This window comes from Orbicella faveolata, unplaced genomic scaffold, assembly GCF_042242905.1.
Source record: "Orbicella faveolata isolate gen_17 unplaced genomic scaffold, um_ofav_v1 contig_13, whole genome shotgun sequence".
Classification (NCBI taxonomy): Eukaryota; Metazoa; Cnidaria; class Anthozoa; order Scleractinia; family Merulinidae; genus Orbicella; species Orbicella faveolata.
The window spans coordinates 11,400,057-11,421,043 of NW_028301540.1; the positions used below are offsets into that span (position 1 = coordinate 11,400,057).

The 20,987-nt window shown below is 37.4% G+C and overlaps 3 protein-coding genes and 2 long non-coding RNA genes across 6 annotated transcripts in view; 2 read left to right on the forward strand and 3 right to left on the reverse strand.

The window, feature by feature from the left end:
- Positions 1 to 20,987, forward strand: part of LOC110062668 (uncharacterized) — a 142,109-nt gene that overhangs the window by 104,442 nt on the left and 16,680 nt on the right. The window lies entirely within an intron of this gene.
- LOC110062645 (uncharacterized) lies at positions 3,814 to 5,632 on the reverse strand. Its single transcript, XM_020769589.2, has one exon. The coding sequence runs from the start codon at positions 5,446 to 5,448 to the stop codon at positions 4,639 to 4,641; it is 810 nt and encodes a 269-aa protein (XP_020625248.2). The 5' UTR covers positions 5,449 to 5,632; the 3' UTR covers positions 3,814 to 4,638.
- Positions 8,686 to 20,799, reverse strand: LOC149114995 (uncharacterized). The gene is made up of 15 exons (XM_089284679.1): positions 20,687 to 20,799; positions 18,952 to 19,068; positions 18,751 to 18,847; positions 14,753 to 14,869; positions 14,123 to 14,239; positions 13,926 to 14,042; positions 13,441 to 13,557; positions 13,235 to 13,351; positions 12,769 to 12,885; positions 12,557 to 12,673; positions 12,034 to 12,159; positions 11,463 to 11,868; positions 10,452 to 10,631; positions 9,448 to 9,749; positions 8,686 to 8,871 (listed from the first exon to the last, which is right to left on the reverse strand). Exons 1-15 carry the CDS (start codon positions 20,765 to 20,767, stop codon positions 8,765 to 8,767), a joined length of 2,235 nt encoding a protein of 744 aa, XP_089140805.1. The 5' UTR covers positions 20,768 to 20,799; the 3' UTR covers positions 8,686 to 8,764.
- Positions 15,497 to 17,764, reverse strand: LOC149114996 (uncharacterized). Of its 2 annotated transcripts, XR_016205972.1 has the most exons (4): positions 17,128 to 17,764; positions 16,321 to 16,437; positions 16,121 to 16,216; positions 15,500 to 15,707 (listed from the first exon to the last, which is right to left on the reverse strand). It is a non-coding gene; the product is annotated as an uncharacterized LOC149114996 (long non-coding RNA). The 2 variants fall into 2 exon arrangements; XR_016205973.1 differs by lacking the exon at positions 16,121 to 16,216 and having other exon boundaries at positions 15,497 to 15,707.
- Positions 19,982 to 20,511, forward strand: LOC149114997 (uncharacterized). Its single transcript, XM_089284672.1, has one exon. It carries the CDS (start codon positions 19,996 to 19,998, stop codon positions 20,509 to 20,511), a length of 516 nt encoding a protein of 171 aa, XP_089140798.1. The 5' UTR covers positions 19,982 to 19,995.

Consider the following 20,987-nt stretch of genomic DNA (forward strand, 5'->3'; position numbering starts at 1 on the left):
AAAGGAACACGTTGAGGATAAGAACGGTCGCCTTTGACATGGTGCGATTAGAGAAATCCTAACAATTCAACAAGCACATTCATGAATACATTACATCGAATGAAACATTCCATATTTGCTCGGTGTCGTTCGGTGTCGTATCAAAGAATGAAGCACACCTTCCCTCGCGTTTGGGAGAAGTGGTGGCCTACTCTGGATCAAGCAGTCCAAGCTCGAGCCCTTCCCGAGGTCACTGTGTTGTGCTCTTGGGCAAGACACTTTACTCTCACAATGTTCTATCCATCCAGGTGTATAAATGGGTACCAACGACTTGTTTGGGCAACCTGACACAATACTGGAGAGCAGTAGCTGTCTTAGCATTATGTATAGGTAACCATACGGTTTCGAGTTCAATTTGGATTTAATTTGCACGATTCAGCTTTTTGAAAACCTCACAAGTGCAAATTAATTCCAAATTGAGCGAGAAAAACCGTATGATTACTTATTAGTAATATAAACATGAAAAACTTCGCGTGGAGGAAATGCCGGAAGATCTTTCTTGAAGCCATTTTTTCTCGTTAGAGAAAACTTTTTTTAAAGTTTCCGCAAAAAATTTTCGTCATCATTTCACGTGATATCATTAGCTTACAAAATTTCCTATTGTCTTTCAGCCAGTCATAATCCGGAATTATGATTGCAATTTGCTCTGGTATTACACTTTTTGCACTGTGTCACACTTGAATTGCACTGTTCTCAGCCAATCAGAATCGAGTAATTTTTTCATGTATATTATTAGACAAGTTAAACGATATAGCATGCGTGCCGTTAGCTAAGTGATGATTAAAAGTTCGTTGTAGTCTGTGTACCTTTTATAGATCCTTTCGAAGACCACAAATCTTACTTCATAGTTCTAAGTTAGAAACATATTCAGATATTTTTCGTTCCTACTTAGACACAATCCCGTTCCCAGAGTCTTTCTTCCCCTTGACCAGCGGTCGGAAAACGAGAACTCTGGGAGCAACCATTTTGAAATAACCGAATTCTGCCCATCCGGTTTCACTGCGCAGTCTGAATCTATTGCGCACGCCTGAAATGGTTGCTCCAAGAGCTCTTGTTTTCCGACCGCTGGTCAAGGGGAACGAAGACTCTGGAAACGAGATTGACTTGGACGGCTGCGTCTGTGGTTCGTTTTATCGTAAACATATTTTGCTTGTTTGATTTTTCAGAAACAGAAACTAATACCTTTTTGAATAGAACCTTAAAAAGCCTTTCAGAAAAAAAATACTAGTATAGCTACTTTGAAATTAAACATGCTCTATGTTTCGAGACTCATCTGAAAGCGCTGCATTTTTGTTACAATAAACGGAAATGAATGAATGAATGAATAAATAAATAAATAAATAAATACATAAATGAATAAACCAACAGACTGACAGACATGTTGTATGTTGAGATCGACTGCTTAAACGGTACTTATTAAAATTACAAACTCAGGCGCATGTTTTATATCGTTTTGAGATTGACTTCTGAAAATCTATGTATCAAAAGACTATGTTTAAAGGGCAAAAATATCAATTTCGAAGGCAAGGAACTCAGTTAGTTTGTCCATTAACAATGCTGACACTTCATCGTTAACTGAATTGTTGTTGTCATGATTATCATAAGATTACACCTCATGATATATTTAACAAATAAAGAAGCCTGAGCCATGTATTACACGACGGGCATTTGAGAACGCAAGGGAAATGTAGAAAACACGAGCCGCAGGCGAGCGTTTGCTACATTTCTCGAGTGTTCTCAAATGTCCGGAGTGTTTTATCACAGTGTAATACACGGCTTAGGTTTCTTCCTTTGCTTTATGATGTAGATTTTGCACGCGCAAAACAATAAAACAGGCTTTTTCTATGTTTTGTTCTCTGATAAAACATGGGTTTTTGACCAGTCAGAGCGCGCGCAGGGTCCTATCTATATTATAAAAAAAAAAATAAAAAGTACACGCTTGTGTGGGACTATTGTGACGGCATTTAGGGCAAGCAATTTACTAAGTACTGGCCAAAATTGGTCCGGGAGTTTAGCAGTTTTGTAGTTGGACGCAATAACTGAAGAGCATTCTAGGAAAATTTGTTTTTGTTCTCAATATCACGTTCGCAGGTGCGCGGGTTTTATTGCGTATTTTGTTATTTAAATTTGACATAAATAAGTAAATAATAATAGCAAAGACCTTGCGTAACCATGTATAGTGGGAAATAGATCAGGGCTATAACGGCTTACTGCAAATAATTGTGCTAAACCTGTTGTCGTTTTGGAAGGCATACACGTTTTAGGACGCATATAACACCGGGGGAAGAGGTTGGTGAGTAGCTTAAATTAACAGAGAGGTATTTTGATGTCGGCCGAGTATTTTATAATCTTCCGGTATAAGTTTTCAGTTACAAAATATATGAGCAAAATTTAACGGCCCCTAGCCTTTTCTGTATTGACCTCGTAGCCCTCGAACAAACAAATTGTCAATACCAGGGACCGCGGGTATTCTAAAAGTATGACCTTCTCTCAGAGTGAAAAAATGAATACATTTTCTGAAAACGACCATTTTTCTTCGGAAACAAAATTTCGAAATCATATATATATATTGCTTGACATAAAAAGATTGCTTTAAAAACCAAATTTAAATTCGTTTAAAACAGTATCTCAGTTGCTTCAATAAAAAGAGATGTTCTTGGTTCAAGGGCGGCTGCATCCATCTGCATATTAATTTTAAAATTAAAAATGGTTTCTTTGTAGAAGTGCCAACATCACCTCACGTACTCCGGATAGAACGTAAAACTAGGCATTGACAGGGGAAACGAAATGTCAGCTTATACTGTAGACTGAAAGCAACACAGAGAGTAGAAGATTAAATACTGGTCCCAAGGGAAACAGCTTTGTTTTCCAAGAAACTCGAACCTTGTTTGTCGGTTCAGTTCTTTTCTAATTCTTACCTTAAAACACTTCAAGCTTGCCGGATACACTTCTGAAAAGGGCTATCGTGTATTGCTCTTTTGTGGCATTTCAAAGTACTCGCGACACTTGAGTAGCTTGGAGTGTCGCAAGGTAAATAATTTGAAACGTTTTCCCAAACCTTACTCAAATGGGTGCCCATTCTGGTTAGCTGAGGTCACGTATTAGAGGCGAGAAGTATCAATCTTTTGTTAAATAAAGGTCTAAAATCACGTTTTGTTTTTGGCCAGGGGCCCTTTTCTCGAAGTTTTCGCCGGAAAGCCTTAGCAAAATCTCAAACCTTGCGATTACAGAGCTGTTTTATCCACATATTCTTTATATAAACAGAGGTTCCATTCCCTACAAGAAGTTTCAGGCGTATACACCTCTCTGTCTTTAAATACCGATGCACTAAAAATGGCTTTTCGGGTCCAAAAAGTTTCCGGGGCTTTGGAGAAACAGGCCCCAGGTCTGAGCTGGACGCTTTTCCCAAACGTTTACTCAAATGTATCGAGAACATACACGTAATAGACCATGCTCGTATTCTCGGTATTGAGCTAGCTTGCAATGGAGGCTCATGCCGAGGAGTATCATTAAAAAGAGATGGAGTTCATTTGCATTTGAAAAGACCCCGCAATTTCCTCAGTTGCAAGCTAGTTCCAGTCCAATATTGAGAATACCAAATATCGTATATTTGTAGAGACAAGTCTTTTTAACAGATCTGAAATAGAGAAAAAATTTTTTTGGACGAGGTTTGAGTTTTTCTGATCGGAAATCATATATTTTGTTCTGAAAAGGGGAGAGGGTTTCTGTTAAGAAATTCGCAGGATTGCAATTCGGCTCTTACGTACGTTCCACTTGCACCCTATATTTTTCATTTGCTTTATTAATGTATTCAACACAAGGAGTCGTGTATCTTTAATTATGTACCACAGTTCTTTCCATTAGTTTACAAATGGAACTATATTTGATGACAGTTTTTTTTTGTAGGCCCCGTCCACACAATGCCGAGAAATTTGAAACCGCAACATCACCGGCAATTTTGAATTGTGTTTGATGAAGAATCATTTGATTATCATGACGTCACCGTTTTCTAAAAAGCTCGAAATGTTGAAAATTTTTTTCCGTGCCTGATGTACACTAAAACACGCAGCTGGCGTTTTCTAATTGCTCCGGTTGAAGAGTGTTTTCGAAAAGTTCCATTTTCGTTGAAATTTCTCCTGATTAATGTGGACGGTAGGCCTTACGGTAGAAATAAAGCTGCGTTTTCAAATTTTTCCGGCGTAACGTGGAAAAGGCCTTAGATACTAAATAAATAAATAAATAACCAGCTTTATTTATCGAGGATAACACAGAACAGTAATCACTGAAAGACCAGTGGCCCTCATATGAATATTTTCAGATTAAAAAGATGACATGTTAAAAATTAATGATGTAGAAAGATTCTCAAATATGCAACGATAATATAAAAAGCTAAGATACGTGACACACTAAAATATTAAAAAGCAAAGTATTGGATCAAGACTAACAATTAAAACAAGAAATTGATAAACGAGCTACTGTTCAAAGTTCTGACAGATGCAAATTTAAATAATGGTCAGCAAAATTAAAAATTTATCATTAACCAACACACTCAAGGGAATGTATCTGAGCCAAAAGCCAAAAAGCCTCCTCTCATTTTTTTCAACAGAACCAAGTTTTCTTAAACAAAGCAATAAATACAGCCATTGCGCTAGAGGCAAGCAGCAACTTATTGAGCCCAACAGCACTCGCGCCATTCGGATTCGTCTCGTACATTTCCACCATTGTTCCTTCAATTCGCATCTCGAGTTGCGAACAGTTCGTTCCGACCACAATCGAAGTATTATATCGAGCGCGACTTATCACCTCGAAATCCTGATCCTTAACATCTTCCAGAGAAACTGCATTGTTCATTCCAGAAAGATTCACAGTTTTTCCACTTTCCTTGTAATGAATCGTTGTGTTCAGTTCAGTGAGGTCGTCGTCAATTCCATCTCGCAGCGTTTGGTTTTTCAATGAATTCCCCAGACACCGCTCTCCTTCCAAGTCCATTAGTTTCTCCTTCTTTTTGGAAAGCCTCACAGCTCTGTTCTTTGGAATGGAGACGTAATTTCGATACATCGGGTATCCCTGTCGGTACACCGGTGCACTGCCAAGCACATACCTGTACACCAAGTAACCGGCGACAACTTTCTTCAACGTACTTGAACGCGAACGTATTTTAGTTTGGCGGACAATGACAGGTGAGCGGACTGTGTTGGGTTCGATGGGTGTGTATTTGGTGATCTTGGGCTTAGAGCTTGAGCCTTTAGAGCTGGACATTGATCGACTGGATGAACCAGATGTCCTGGAAGTTGAGCGTCTTCTTGATCCTGATGAACTGGACCTCGAACGGCGTTTCGTGGCAGCTTCGGATAATTCTACCATCAAAAGAGCAATGGAAAATAGAAGTAGCACTGTGGTGATTCGCATCGTATCTATACCTGCTCCCTTTGGTTCGGTGCTGTGTTGATAAATAACCCAAGTGAAAATTGTGTCAGAAGCAACACATTTAGCTCACTTATATAGCCATCAATGAATAATAAATTTGACTCACTAGTCTGCACCTGTAAGCGGCAAGACAGGATGCATTTTAAATGCGCTAAAATTGTTAAAACAACTTTTTTCCTCTGCCCAAAGTCCCAATTAAGTATCGTAAAACGCAGCGAAAATAGATATGATAAGATAAGAACTTTATTAACGCGTCAAAGTTGCTAGCATACAATGTATACTAATTGGGGACACCTGACTACGATTAAAGAAATGTAGGTGTTTTAATATATATATAAAACAAACAGTGAGTCATGTAGTAAGATAAAGTGTCCAGCAGGCTAATGAAATCAACCAATTTGATGCGCTTTTTCAAAGTGGGCAATGATTCAGAAGATCGAATAGATTTGTCGAGTTTGGACCAAATGAAAGGGCCAAAATAAGTCAGGCTATGTTTGCCATGAGCAACAGTCCGAAATCTGGGTATGGTGAAATCAGAATTTTTAAGGTGATATTGAGAATTGGTAACAACAAATAATTCCGCAATGCAAGGAGGCGCCAGACCATTTTTGACTTTATACATTATGGTTGCAATGGCTTGCAATGGTCGCGCATGAAGTGTCGGTAGTTTCGCTCTTTGCAAGAGTCCCTCACACGTCGATTTATTGTCACAATAAACAGCTCGTAGTGCTCGTTCCTGAATTCGTTCTAGATTTCTGGCATCAGAAGAGCGACAAAAATGCCAGACAGTCTGACAATATGTGAGATGAATTAGTATAGCAAATTTGATAATGTGTAAACTTCCCTTATTGGATTGGTAGAAAGATGCAAACAGGCTGTTGATGACAGGAACGTTGTCGGAGTCTTGTCCACCGATATGTCAAAGGCATTTGATTCGCTGCACGCTACCCTACTGATCAACAAACTGAGAGCATACGGTTTCTCTAACAATTCACTAGCCCTGATGCGATCATATTTCACAAATAGGAAAAACAGGGTTAGGATCAGTCAAGAAACAACAAGTGACTTGTACGCTATCGCAAGAGGATGTCCCCAGGGATCGGCCTTCGGGCCTCTTCTTTGGAATGTTTTCCCAGACGATCTACACCTCTCCACTGATGAAAACAGCTTATTTATGTATGCGGATGACCACCAAAGACAACTAACAGGACAGCAGATAAACCTCTGACTATGAAACTCAGTGCTTTTTTTAAAGGATGGAATGGCTGCAGTTCACAAAAAGTTCAAATTAGTCGCTCATTTCGAATTCGAATTTATAAAAAGTTTGACATTAACTCCCACGATCTTGTAATTTTTGAATAAAGGCTGGTGACATTCAAAAATACTTGATGAATTAAAGTCAGCATGGCTTATTCCAATGATAACTGGCTAAGTTTCATTCGAAGTTTCATTCGACCGGTCACGGAGGCTTGTCTAGAAAAAAGTCATTTTAGCAAAGAAAGCGACATCTTCAGATACGATACTGACTAGATATTTTTTGTCTTGACATAATCTAAGAACTTTGGGTAATTTGGGTAACGACGTTTCGATTGCGCTTCGGTGTTTATGAAGTTCAATATTCGAAAATTAATCCGGTATATCACAAAGTTATCTTCTTGACACTAAAATTAATTGTTGAAACATCCACCCAATTTCCCCCCCCCAAAATATCACCAGAATCGGCCTAACCATTCGCTTCAAATTGTACTTTAAGTGCTTTCCTTCGTATCTGAGAGTTTTGGTGACAGGATAAATCCGGGCGAGTTAATATAATTTGGCATCGATTTTACCTGTAATTTTTGGTTTTAATAATTTTGACAGAAGACATATAGTAGCATTAGGCCTGATTGTAATTCGCGTTAGGTCATCACGATTAGGATTTTGGCAAGCCAGACGCATAATAGTAAATTCTTTAAAATAAATAAAATTTCGGCATAAAAACCTGTAAGAATTTTTTTCTGTTTAGATCCCTTTATGTTCCCAGAGGAGAGAATTGCCATTGACATGCTATATTGCTGGCCAAATAGATCAATCTAGCTGTATGGTTATCTGCTGCGGATCAATAACCCACAACGAGCGTTCCGTCAATTTATCTTGCACTATAATGGTCACGAGGTAACCAAAAATTAAGCTAAAGGCATATCTTAAGTCTGCATACGAGCCAAATAAATAGATCATATTCGTATTCTCGGTATTGGACTGGAACTAGCTTGCAACCGAGGTTAATGCGGGGAGTCTCTTCAAATGCAAATAGAAATTACCGCTTTTTAATGATATTCCCCCACAGCAGTCTCCACTGCAAGCTTGTTCCAGTCCAATACCGAGAATACAAACATCTCTAGTAAAATCCGCTTTCAGTAGTGTGCAGCAACCCAGGATGATTTCTACTCCCCAGTGGATGGGTTGCTAGGCCTGGGTTACTCCCCAGCATTACATTTATCGGTACCCATTTATACGCTTGGCTGGAGGGAGGCAGTGTTAGAGTAAAGTGTTTTGCCCAAGAACACAACATAATGTCCCCTGCCAGGGTTCGAACCCCGACCGTTTGATCCAGAGGTGAGGACACCAACGACCAGGTTAGTGCGCTCTGTGTCAGAACTGTTATATCCAAGCACATTGCCCGGTTCCTTGGAAAATGCGTTGACTGAGTTTTTTCACTTTGAAGGAATTTACGGCGTATAAGTCGAAATATTGAAGTGTTTGAAGATTTTCAATTTTTGTCAAGTACAGTCTTCGTTTGGAACCATCTCGGCCACGAAGTTAACATTTTAAGACAACTGTTTTAGTTGCGGGCAACTACAAAGCTTTTCTTATTTTTTCGAGCTTCCAAATATTCCAACTAGACAATCCGAATTAGCACACGCCTTCTGCACACAGGCAAGAGATTGAGTTGAGTGATTACAACTGGAGTGAAAGTGCAGATGTAATTTTAATCTGTTTACCCTGTTAAGATTTGTATCTCGATAAAAATGTGCGCTAAAGGAGTTTTCCGTTTGAAAAGAGAGTAGTGGTAATGGTAAAAGAGGTAAATTAAGGTAATTTTCCCTGTTACCCAAAAAATTGTAGAAGGGTTTAAGTGCTGTGTAATCGTGTGTTGCCATAAGGAAAATCAAGTAATTCAAAGCATTTTTAAACTGTTCTTAGTTAAAGAAAAAAGAAAATCAATGAACACCACTTCAATGGCTTGAAAACGTATTTTATTAGTTTATAATAAAGATTCAACAATAATTCCATTCTTTTGTTGGTTTCTTTATTGCTATTAGCGGGCACTACGTGATCTGTCTCGTAAGGCCATGAGTGCAACACCAGAAACGCTTAGGGCTGTCATGGCGGCCATGGTGGCAACAAGTGGCATGTTCACTTCAACTGAAAGAGAAGAGAAAACCTTCCTTTTAACCCGTTATGTGTTGCTTTTTGCACTCTTCAGATATTTTGTTAGAATGCCAGGTCTTTAATGAATCATTTCTAAATAGGCCCTTTGCACGATCCGGTCACATTGTACAAAATCACACATGCTGGTGAGCAAGTTGCGCAGTGGGACTTCCAAAACAAAGGCAGTTCCAGGTTGACTGGTACGAGTTGCATTGTTTTGGAAGTCCCACTGCACAACTTGCTCACCAGCATGTGTGATTTTGTACCATGTGACCGGATCGTGCAAAGGGCCTATTGATTGTAGCCTTAAGATTGATAGAGTTTAAAATAAGAGTAACGAGTTCCCATAGGAGGCACTCGGAGTATACAGAAATAAAGATGGTGTAATAAATATTGTACAATAGTGTCGTTTACAAAATGTTAAAAAGAGACGAAGGTCATCTTTGAAAGAGTACTGGTTTTGGTCTACATCTAATTAATTTCAGATTTGGTCCCAATTTTGATTCAATCTAAAAAGCGCTAAGCCACGAGATTTGTCGTGATTGGGTACATTACCAAAAGCTTTCTTACCCGATGTTTCCGATTTTTTGGCAGTCAGATTTTTATCGTCCTCTTCATCTTCGTTGGTATAATCCAGGGCTATAGGTCCTTGTCCAAGCGAATACACCTTGTGGTCTCGAATGTCGCGTCTTCGTCGGTTATTCGACTGGCAGCCCCTGGCACACCTGTATTGAGTGTCAGATGCATTGCAGACAACCACGTGGCAGTGAATGAAGATGAATGGCTGCTTAATGAACTCGAAGGCTTCCAAAGTGAAGCGGAAGGAACCTTTTGGGGATGACAGTAGTTTTACTGTGTCATCAACAGCGCACCTTCAGAGAGTTGAAATAAATGGAAATTTGTTTAATTGGAAGATTTACCCAGAGGTTCAATAAACAGCTAGTGCTTAAAATGGGTCAAAATCAATCGTGTGGAGTTTATTCTGATTGAGAGAACAATTCATCTAAGGAGTTATTTCTTTCATCCTCAACTTTTTGCCTGTTGTTCAAGTGTGGAAGATAAATATTCAAACAATATAGGTCCCAGTTTTGGAAGATTGCATTCTTGAATTGTGTGAAGTGAAATGGAATGGCGAGAGGCTAATTCGTTTGCAAAACGAATTACTTGTTTGTCGAGATCACGGGTGATCGTGAAACATGAATGGAAATTCTTTGAATTATTTGTTTTCTTTTTCAAGAAACTTTGATGTAATTCTTATATATTTTTCTCAAGCTCATTACGAATTCATCAATTTTAACCAAAGGAAATTTGGATATCTGATCTTAATTAGTATAAATCTTATTACATTTCTCCGTTTACTCTTTAGTTTCAGTTTGGATTGAGAAGATATGCCAAACACTCAAGACAGTGTTTGACCAAATTTCCAAACACCTGAATGTTCATATAAAATATTCCGCTAGGCTTCGCATTTTCCATTTTCCTCAGTGTTTGGGAATGTGGTCAAAGACGGTCTTTCGTATTTGATATCAAGTAATGGGAAATAGGAAAGACGGGCGCCATCATCATTGTCTCACCCGTCTCCAATAATTTGATGCCTCTTGGGGTTATTGTCATCAGGCGTTGGGGTGGCGAAGCAGTCTTCAGCCATGATTGACAGTCTGTTGTCATTACTGTCAACTTTGCTTCGTAAGAACATCTGTTGGCGGAGTTTCAAGGACACAGGGAAATCCTTTGCCTGGTATGATTTGACAAATCTGAAAAAAAACGTCGCAAAAAAATATGGAATTAATTGGAAGTAATGAGTTACCTTTAAATATATATAAAAGATTAGTTGTATGAATGGAAAAAATGGGACGTAAATGGCAGATAAAGTTGTCGAACTTTGATGACTATGGTTGAAAAAAATACATTTAATTTAAATTTATTTTGTTGTTTAGTAGTGCTAATTTTCTCTAATCGCATTGTAAATAATTAAAAAACAGCAAAAGTAACGTATGTTTTTGCGATTTATTTCCAACTCTCTATTAGAAGCATTAACACGAAAGTGAATATAGGTAAGAATGAAAGATGCGAATGCAGCCATAACACTAGTGGAAAAATGACCTTAAAAAGTTTCAAGCTCTGAACGGGATTCGAACCTACGACCTTTGCGTTACCGGTGCAATGCTCTACCAACTGAACTATCAAAGCCACATGAGAGCGGTCGTGTGTGAGTTCGGCCCTATATGTTCAGTGGACGTAATACTCGGCTCAAGCATATGAATTCCATGGTAATAGATGTCCAACAGTAGCAATTAAATGAAAGAATGAAAGATGCGAATGCAGCCATAACACTACTGGAAAAATGACCTGAAAAAATATAAATATAGGTAACTATGAATATAGGTAACTTGAACGAACCAAATAAAGCTGGATAAATTAATCTTATTGACCTGTGGATAGTCAGATTGTTTTTGTACTTTTCAAATCATGCGTTCAAAGCACTGAAATAAAGCGTTAAAGCAGTAAATTATAAAAAAAGTAGAAATAGTTAAGAGTTATAATAGATAAATGCTCAATTGTAGCTGGTGCCCAATTTGCTATACCTGTTACTGTGGTATAATTCCAAGAGGACAGTGAAGTTTCCAGTTCCCTTTTCTGAGAATACCAGTTTTCTATTTTTTGGTTTTAATCCCACTGCTGTGGCCTCTCCGTACTTGGAATAATAACAACTGAAAGGAATCTCGATCTCTCGGACGCGTGTTACGATATCCGTGTTTTTCAATGGAATCTCCAGAACTTTATTGCTGTACACCATAGCAGACTTTTTGTATCTGCGTGTACTGTTGCATCCGGTCAGCGGCGTTTGGAGACTGAAATGGGTGAGAGTTTCTGTCGCTCTGCAGCTCGGATCTAGGAGACGAATGTGCTCGCGGTCCAATCCTTTGAGAATGGGTTTGGGAATTGTTATGGACATCTCGTTTTGAAAACAGTTGACAGTGACTCCTTGAGCTATAAAATAAGAAATAAAGAAATTCGCAGTGTTAAATGAGGCCTGATAATCTGACAAGAAAAACAAAAACATAACAAGGTAGAACGCTTTGAAATAAGGTAATTATAGCAGTTTCCGTTAATGAGGACAATGCTTTTACGAGCAAGCTGTGTTCTTCTGTGTACCTTCACAAGTATGTTGATCCCCGGCGAGTGATAGTTCGGCGTCAGGGCATGAACATTCATAGCTTCCAACTGTGTTTGTACAGTCATGCGAACATCCGCCATTCTTGACTGTGCATTCGTCAATGTCTGCAGAGAAAATTATTAATTAGATAGTTGAAGTTCCTTGAAGAAAAAAAATCATCCTAGCTAAAAAAGTGAAAACGTTTATTCAACATACTATATTTCTCCATGTACAAGACCGAACATATGTCTGTTCCGCCTCAATGTAAGCAAGTTGTTTTAAATCCGGCAATGTTTTGAAAGTACAAAAAATAACCACTCCTTTTTTCTAGCAGTTGTGTATAGGAGTTATGAATCAACATTTCTATATTGTCGATGTTGAATGCGGCAAATTGATAATTGATAGTTGATTGAAAATATAGAAAAGTTATGGAGAAAAATGAGTAGTGCTGAAAACAAAATGAGGCAAAAAATTTCCGAAGAATAGAATCTAATATTAAACAAAATACGAACAAACTGTCACCTCTGCTACAGTCTGGTCCATTGAATCCGCGTTGGCATGTACACCGATAACTTCCTGGATTGTTAACGCATTTAGCTCCATTTAAGCAAGGCTTAGAAGTGGAACATTCATCGATGTCTGAATAAATTAATTTGCAAAGAGTAAATGTTTACATATACATCTATTTTCAAAGCAAAATGATTTTTTAAAAGTTTGTTTGTTTTGATAGATACCTTTCTGGCAATTTGTTCCTGTATAACCTGTTTTGCAGGAACATGTATAACTTCCTGGAAGGTTTTCACAAGTTGCTCCATTCTGACAAGGTTTCTTGGTTTTGCATTCATTGATATCTGTAGAAAGACAGATTTTTTAAAAATAAGTTTCTAGCAATATTCTATAAATTTAAATGTAATTCCTGCAGTAAGTCGTTTGTTGTCTTAGCTGATTATAGTGAACGGTTTTTTCTATTGTTAGCAGCATTATGTTACTGGCTGAGTGATCTGGTAACGGATGGAAAGAAGAATTGAATTTTTTCGTTGTAATATGTCATTTGAATAAAATGATGGCAAAAATTATTCACCATATTATCTTACATGCATTAAGTAAGTATTGCATAAGAGAACTTACTCAAAACAATGGTATCTCATCTAGTTATATAGCAGTTGATGATATGTCTAATTAAGATCTAAATTTTCTCACCAGTGTTGCACGTTTTTCCTGAAAATCCGGATGGGCAGTTACAGCGATAAGTTCCAGGTTTGTTCAAACAAGTCGCTCCGTTTTGGCAAGGGTTGGAAGTCGAACATTCATCAACGTCTGTAACAGATGATAAGTAATCTCTCAATAATACTCTTGTACTTGTACTTGTCAGAGTTTCTAATAATACGACTGAGCATTTTACGCACCCTTCTGACAGTCCTTTCCAGTATAACCTGTTGTACAGGTACATTCATAACTTCCAGGAACGTTTTCACAAGTTCCTTCATTTTGGCAAGGTTTGGAAGTTTGGCATTCGTTGATATCTGTAAACAGGTACGACATATAAATATGGATATTGTTTTTATTTATTTTCTTTGCCGTTACAATATTGTATAGTTCCACATGCAAAACCACGGACACTTTAAACGTCAGACTAAGAGGCTTATTGGTAAAAAAAAAAAAAACAAGAATAGCAACAACAACAAGAAACAGAGGTTTCTCCTTTCTCAGAGTCAGGGTACTGTTCAATATTGTTTTACAGGGAGGTACGACACGTGCACTTTGAGTCCGAGATATTTAACTTAAACATTGAGAACCAGCATTCCAACATTTTCATATGATATCACAACAAAATAAAAAATATAAAAATGTTGAAATGGTAGTTCTCAGTGTTTAAGTTAAGTGTTCATACCATTGGCACAGTTTTCCCCTGTGAATCCGGGTTGGCATGCACAGCGGTAACTTCCTGGAGTGCTAACGCATTTAGCTTCGTTTTGGCAAGGATTGGATGTTAAACATTCATCAACGTCTACAACAAAAAAAGTGATCATAATATTTCACTGTATTGGTATACCTTACCATGATATAAATGCATACGTATATACGCACCCTTTTGGCAGTTTCTTCCGGTATAACCTGTTTGACAGGAACATTTGTAACTTCCTGGAAGGTTTTTAAAAGTTCCTCCATTCTGACAAGGTTTCTTTGTTTCGCATTCGTTAATATCTATAAAACAGCATATTTTGTTGTTATGATTTGCAAAATAATTGGACTATAGCTTGTTTTTACTAACAAATGCTCTGCACAACGAGTAGCCATTCTTGTAATATTGACTGACTTCTGAAGGGAGATGATTGTAATTCACCACTTGTTACAAAATAACAAATAAATAAAATGTCCTTGCTTTCAAGAAACGTTTTCCTCCAAGAAAACCGTTCGGTAGGAAAAGAAATTAAGGGTGTATTTAGATGTATCGCCGTATGTATTTTTATTGTCGGATCATGAAGAGTGAAAATCAAGAATAATAATAATAAACAAGAAAATCAAGATGTGCATAGGGGGTAAATATAAAGAAATAAAAACTCCATGTGGGTTCATGCCTGATTTTACCATTTTATTCTAGTAAGGACTTTATTTACCTAACATGGTTTGTTTTCACCTCAGGCTACATTAGAAAAAGTTTTAAACTGGAATTCATTTTCTTAAAAGAATTAATCAGGGGATTTGGGATTTGGTTACCATTTCCACAATGTACTCCGTTATTTCCTGATGGGCATTCACAGCGATAACTTCCATGGGAGTTGTGACACGTGGCTCCATTTAAGCAAGGATTGACAGTCAAACACTCATCAACATCTAAAAGCATGTATGAAAAACAAGAATTTAATTAAAAAGTAATATTTTAACCACTCAGAGTGGGTTTCTTGAATAGTTAGTTTAAACTGGTCAGTCACTGTAATTGCTCTCAAAAAATTAAAAAAAAATTAAAACATGCCCGTTAAAATTTCAAGATATTAGACCAGTGATAGGTAATGCCAAATTGTTACAAGGCGAAGTTTAGGAAAACTCGCCAATTTTTGAGTTTAATAGTTACTGATATTAAAATCAACTTTCTTGCGGTAACTTCCATTCCTTTTTGTAGTTAGGTTTTCCCAGCTGTCTGTTTGAGTAATTTAAAACCATTTTTGGCTGCAATAACTTTAAAAAACTCATAAAATGCAAGATATTGAATCCAAGATAGCAGTTCGTGAATGATGGCTTCATTTGTGGCGTCAAATGAAAACAGATGCATAAAAATTCTGGTCTGCATAAGGTTAAACGGGGCATCTTCAAACACAGAAAAGTAAAAAAAAATAGTAAAAAAGTAAGTAGTTTTCAAACTGAAAGACGTAGTAATAGCAGAAGCCTTTATTTTTATGGTGAAAATTCATATTTTCGTACGAATTCATCATCAAATCTGCATGACGCTGGATATCCCCAAAAGTTTAGAAGTACTCCAGGCTTCCAATTCTGGCTGTGCGTTCTCTAAGAAATATTGATTATCAGCTGCGCTTTAAAAATAAAAATAAGCTTACCTGCCTTTTTCGCAGTTTTTCCTGTATGCCCTTGTGGACATGTACAGCTGTAGCTTCCAGGTTTGTTGACACATGTAGCTCCGTTTAAGCAAGGTTTAGAAGTCAAGCATTCATCACATCTATAAAAGACAATGATTAAATACATGTAATGTAGGTTGGGTGTTTGTAATTAATCTAGACACCGATTAATGTAATAGTCCTCCTCTCCGTGCCTTTGTCCAATTTTCTTTTTTCCTTAGCTACCCAAGGTAGATCGTCTACTGAATTGAGAGATAAAGAAATCACTGGCAAGTAACTAGTAGCTGAATGAGATAGAATGTTTGAAAACTTCGTATGTTTGAAGTGCGAAATACTTCGACAAGACAAATTGATGGTAATGTATGTTTGTTTCTCACTTGGGCTAAAAATCAGCCTGAGAGGACATTGTTACAACGAGCTGTTGTATTTCAGCAAAATTTTCAAAGTATATTTTTGGCAATCCTTTGACAGTTGACTGCATGTTTTAGTTCGCTGTTAAAGGAAAGTGTTTTACCTTTGCCGCAGTTTGGTATCCAGGCTTACATAGGCAGCGGTATTTCACACTTTGCACCATTTTGGCAAGGCTTGGATATCAGACATTCATCGATGTCTATAAAGAGAGCAGAATATTATACTAATATTCAGAATATTGTACTAACATTATACTGGTATCGCAGGGTGTTTTGAGAGTGTTCAAAACCAACTGATACGAACCTGTTTGACAGTTTTCTCCAGTATAACCGGAAGCACAGGAGCATTTGTAGCTACCAGCAAGGTTTTAACAAGTTCCTCCATTTTGACAAGGTTTCGAAGTTTGGCATTCGTTGATATCTGCAAACAAAATACCACATATTTAGTGGAACTTTATATCGTTAAATAAAGAGTTTTGCAAGCAATACTTTATAGTTTCAAAAGCGAAAGCTCTGATTCCAAGATTCCTTAATCGTCACCTCGAGATGCTTTTGGTGGAAAAAAAGTTTCTTTTTTTTCTCTTCTAGTTACTTATCTTAATGTTTCCGTTATGATTTGCACAATAACTAAACAAACGACATTTTTTTGGCAATAAATGTTCCATTCAACGCCTAGCTATTCTTAAAATGTTGGCCGATTTCTCAAGGGTGGCGGAATGCAATACGTCATTTGCTCTATGTAGCAGATATTTATCTTGTTTTCAATTATCCCCTCGTCTAGTTAAGTTCTATTTATATACCCTTACGTTAGAAAATATATTATGGGTATATTAACACGTATTGCTAGTCAAGGCGGCAGAGAAACTAAATTGAGATAAAATAAAAAAAAAGGAGCAACATGAATGGGAGAACCACTGATGGAAAATGGAACTAGATTTACGTGAAGAGTGCAGAAAGTATGAGAAACAAAAATACAAGGTGTGTTCACCCTTGAGCCTATTTTATCATCCTACTGTAGCAGCGATCGTGGTGTGGAGAGACGTTCCCTTCACAGTTAGTAAGTATATTTGTTAAAACAAGCCATTTATTATCAATTCAGGAATTTGGTTACCATTTCCACAGTGTTTTCCTTTATATCCGGACGGGCATTCTCAGCGATACGTTCCATGAGAGTTGTGACACGTGGCTCCATTTAAGCAAGGATTGACAGCCACACACTCATCAATGTCTAAAAACAGGATTAATAAGCAAGAACTTAATTAAAATCTAACATTTTAATCATTCAGTTGGTTTTTTGAATGGAGATTGTTAGGCCCAGTCCAAACGCCGCTCCACTCATGTGCCGAACCAAACTTGATTAAGTTCGACTTTAGAGCAACTTTGGAGCGACGGCTGGTTCAGACGGCGTACTTGCGTCGAATTTAATTCGGGAAGCCGTTGGTAACCATTTTCGACGAGAAATTATGCGTTCTGAATTCAAGCACTCTGTCCAAATAGAAAAGCTGTGACTAACATTTCGCTGTTATCATGCAAATTCAAACTCAAGGTTCAGTGTTTGTATTTAGACAGGTTTTCTCCCGGTCAAATCGACTTGTTAAAGGGAAATCTAATAAGCTGGGCTATTATCACGAAGAAAAAGCAAAAAATGAATTTGCGCTAAAGAAACTCGCTTATACAGCCCCGTTTCTCACAAATCGGAAACATACTGGTATTTTGTTGTCTTCATTTTTAGCGACGACTTTGAGCTTCATGCATGACTGGTCACGCCACTTAATTTTGAGCCAATTACGAGTCCCGTTATATGAAAAATAAATTACAGTAATTTATGCATTAGGTTCGACACATGAGGAGAACGCCGTATGAATCAGCTGCCGCTTCAACGTCGCATAGTGCGCCAGACCCTGCCGAATTTAATGTTGTTTGCCGCACCAAACCTAACCTGCCGAACCAAACTGATTCAAACGCTGCTCTTCAGCCGTACTTAACTCATCAGTTAGGTTCGGCGCATGAATGGAGCGGCGTTTGGAACGGGCCTTAGTTTTTATTTTTTTTAGACATTTTAATTCAATAACAACGCTCTCCAAGTCAGTTCAATTTTCGTAAACACTGCATGTTAAAATGCCAAATTGTTACCAAAAGATATTTATAAAATTTGCCAATTTCGTAAGTTCATTGGTTTAACTCAAAAAAAAAAAATCACTGTTGCTTGTATAATTTTTAGCTTTTCCTATCGGTTTTGGCTATTTTCGTTCCATTTTTGGCGTTTTAGAACTTGTGAAATGAAAAAAAATTAGGAGGGTGATTTGGAAATGATGGCGTCATTTCTAAGTCATGTGACAGCAGATCCAAAAAAAGTGGTCTGAATATGCCATAAACGCGCCATTTTCAGACCCAATTAAAGTAAATAATTTTAAAGCGAAAAGGTGCACTTGCGCTTAAAACCAGCTAGAGAGGACATTTTTATAAGACAGACACTCTATTTTCCTTAAAATTAGATGTTGGTTTTTCAAGCGCATCTGAAAATCCTTTGATAGTCGATTACATGTTTAACTTCACTGTTAACGAAGGAAAGTGTTGGTTCCTTCTTGGTGTTTAAGACACAGGACACGTCACAACAGAACACCGCCTCTCAAATCTACTGTTTTCATTATTTTTCTCGTTCTTTTATCCTATTGGTCTCTATTGATTTACGTTAACTCTGTCTTCTACACCGAATAAGAGAGAGTTAAAGTGCCGGTAGCTTTGTCGCAGTTTTTTCCTTTGTATCCAGCCTGACATAGACAGCGGTAATCCCCAGGGATGTTTTCACACTTTGCACCATTTTGGCAAGGCTTGGATATCAGACATTCATCGATGTCTTTAAAGAGAACAGAATATGAACGTTATACTTGCAACCCATTATATCTGGAATTTTTCAAAACGAACTGACACGAACCTGTTTGACAGTTTTCTCCAGTATAACCGGAAGCACAGGAGCATTTGTAACCACCAGGAAGGTTTTGACAAGTTCCTCCATTTTGACAAGGTTTCGAAGTTTGGCATTCGTTGATATCTGGAAATGAAATAAGACGTACATTGATGAGTACTTCTCGAAACAATATTTCAAAGTTTCACATGTAAAACCTCTGTTTCCACAATTCCTAAAACGTCACCCTACGAAGGTTCTTGTAAAAGAGAGGTTTCTTTCTTTTCACTATGGTGTTGATCGAATTCGTCCAACGAAGGGATTAGACATCTTGGCGCCGATATATAATAATAATAATAATAATAATAATAATAATAATAATAATAACTTTATTTAAGTGTCAGGGTAGGTATTTAGCTTACAGAAGCTAATTGGGGACACTACTACGTTACAATGTAGTGAGATTTAAAATGTACAGTTAAGAATACGAATTAAAATTAATTGGGTACACTAGGAATAAGTAAGAATAAATAATTATAAAAAATATAAAAACTCTTTCTGAAATTACAAATACAGTATAATACAAGAGAGAAATATATATATGTACAACTGTATCATTTTGTTATGAGGTGATGTGAAAAGTTTAGATGTTTACCGTAATCTTCCCGTTATTGTGTGCTCACCTCCGAGCTTATTTTATCATCCTAATGCAGCAGCGATCGCGATGTAAAGATGCGTTCTCTCTTTCACGGTTGGAAGAATAGGTCTTTAAACACAAACATTATTATTATTAATTCGCATTTGAACATATACGTATGGAGTTTGCGCACAACAAATTCATAATTATTATTATAATTCATAATTATTATAATTATTCCAACGAGATGAAATTTCGATAAACATGTCACAATAAAAGTGAGCGATAGAAATTTTACACAACGTTTCGATGTCATCATGACATCATTATCAAGTGACAAGAAAATAACGGTTCAACAGTGTTATATATGCGGTGAGAGGTGTGATTGTTCATTAACATATTTGTTTAAACAGATCACATTGGTAATTGTCACCTCAATGATGACCAAAGATCCTCTCGTGCCACCTCGACTACCCGTGAACGAAGATACTGTTCACCGAGTGGTATTGCCATTTAAAGGTGAAACGTCGGCCGATGCAGTGAAAAAACAACTATTTGACCTGAGCAAGAAAATCGATCACACTCTTCAACCAGTATTCAAGAGTCGCAAAATCTGTGAAGATCTCAAGATGCGTGAACCAAAACCACCTCTAATTAATCAACAATGCGTAGTGTACAATTACCAACGTGATCTGTGCGATGCAGAGTATGTCGGGTATACCAGCCGGCATTTGCACCAACGTATTGATGAACACAGGTTCTCCGCAATCGGAAAGCATTTAAAGAACGATCACAGCCTTTATAACATCGACGACCTTGCCAATAATTTTTCCGTCCTAAAGAAATGCAACGGAAAACTGGATTGTTTGATTTACGAAGTGCTGTTTATTAGAAAGAAGAAACCTAGCCTGAACGCGCAATCGGATTCCATCCGCGCGAAACTATTTGTTTAAACAAATATGTTAACGAACAATCACACCTCTCACCGCATATACAACACTGTTGAACCGTTATTTTCTTGTCACTTGATAATGATGACATGACGACATCGAAACGTTGCGTAAAATTTCTATCGCTCATTTTTATTTTGAAATAATCATAATTATTATTAATTCGGAAATTGGTTACCATTTCCACAATGTTTTCCTTTATATCCTGACGAGCATTCACAGCGATAAGTTCCAAGGGAATTGTGGCACGTGGCTCCATTTAAGCAAGGATTGGTGGTCAAACACTCATCTATGTCTAAAAAAAGGCATGAAAAGCAAGATTTTAATAAAAGTCTTGCATTTTGTCCATTTAGTGGCTTTCTTGAATGAGGATCAGCTAGTTTTAATTTGCCAGAAATTTATTTTTTACAAACTTTCTAGACTTTTTCAAGCCATTCTTGGCTGTTTTACAACATTTTTTGTAGCCACTCAACTTGTGT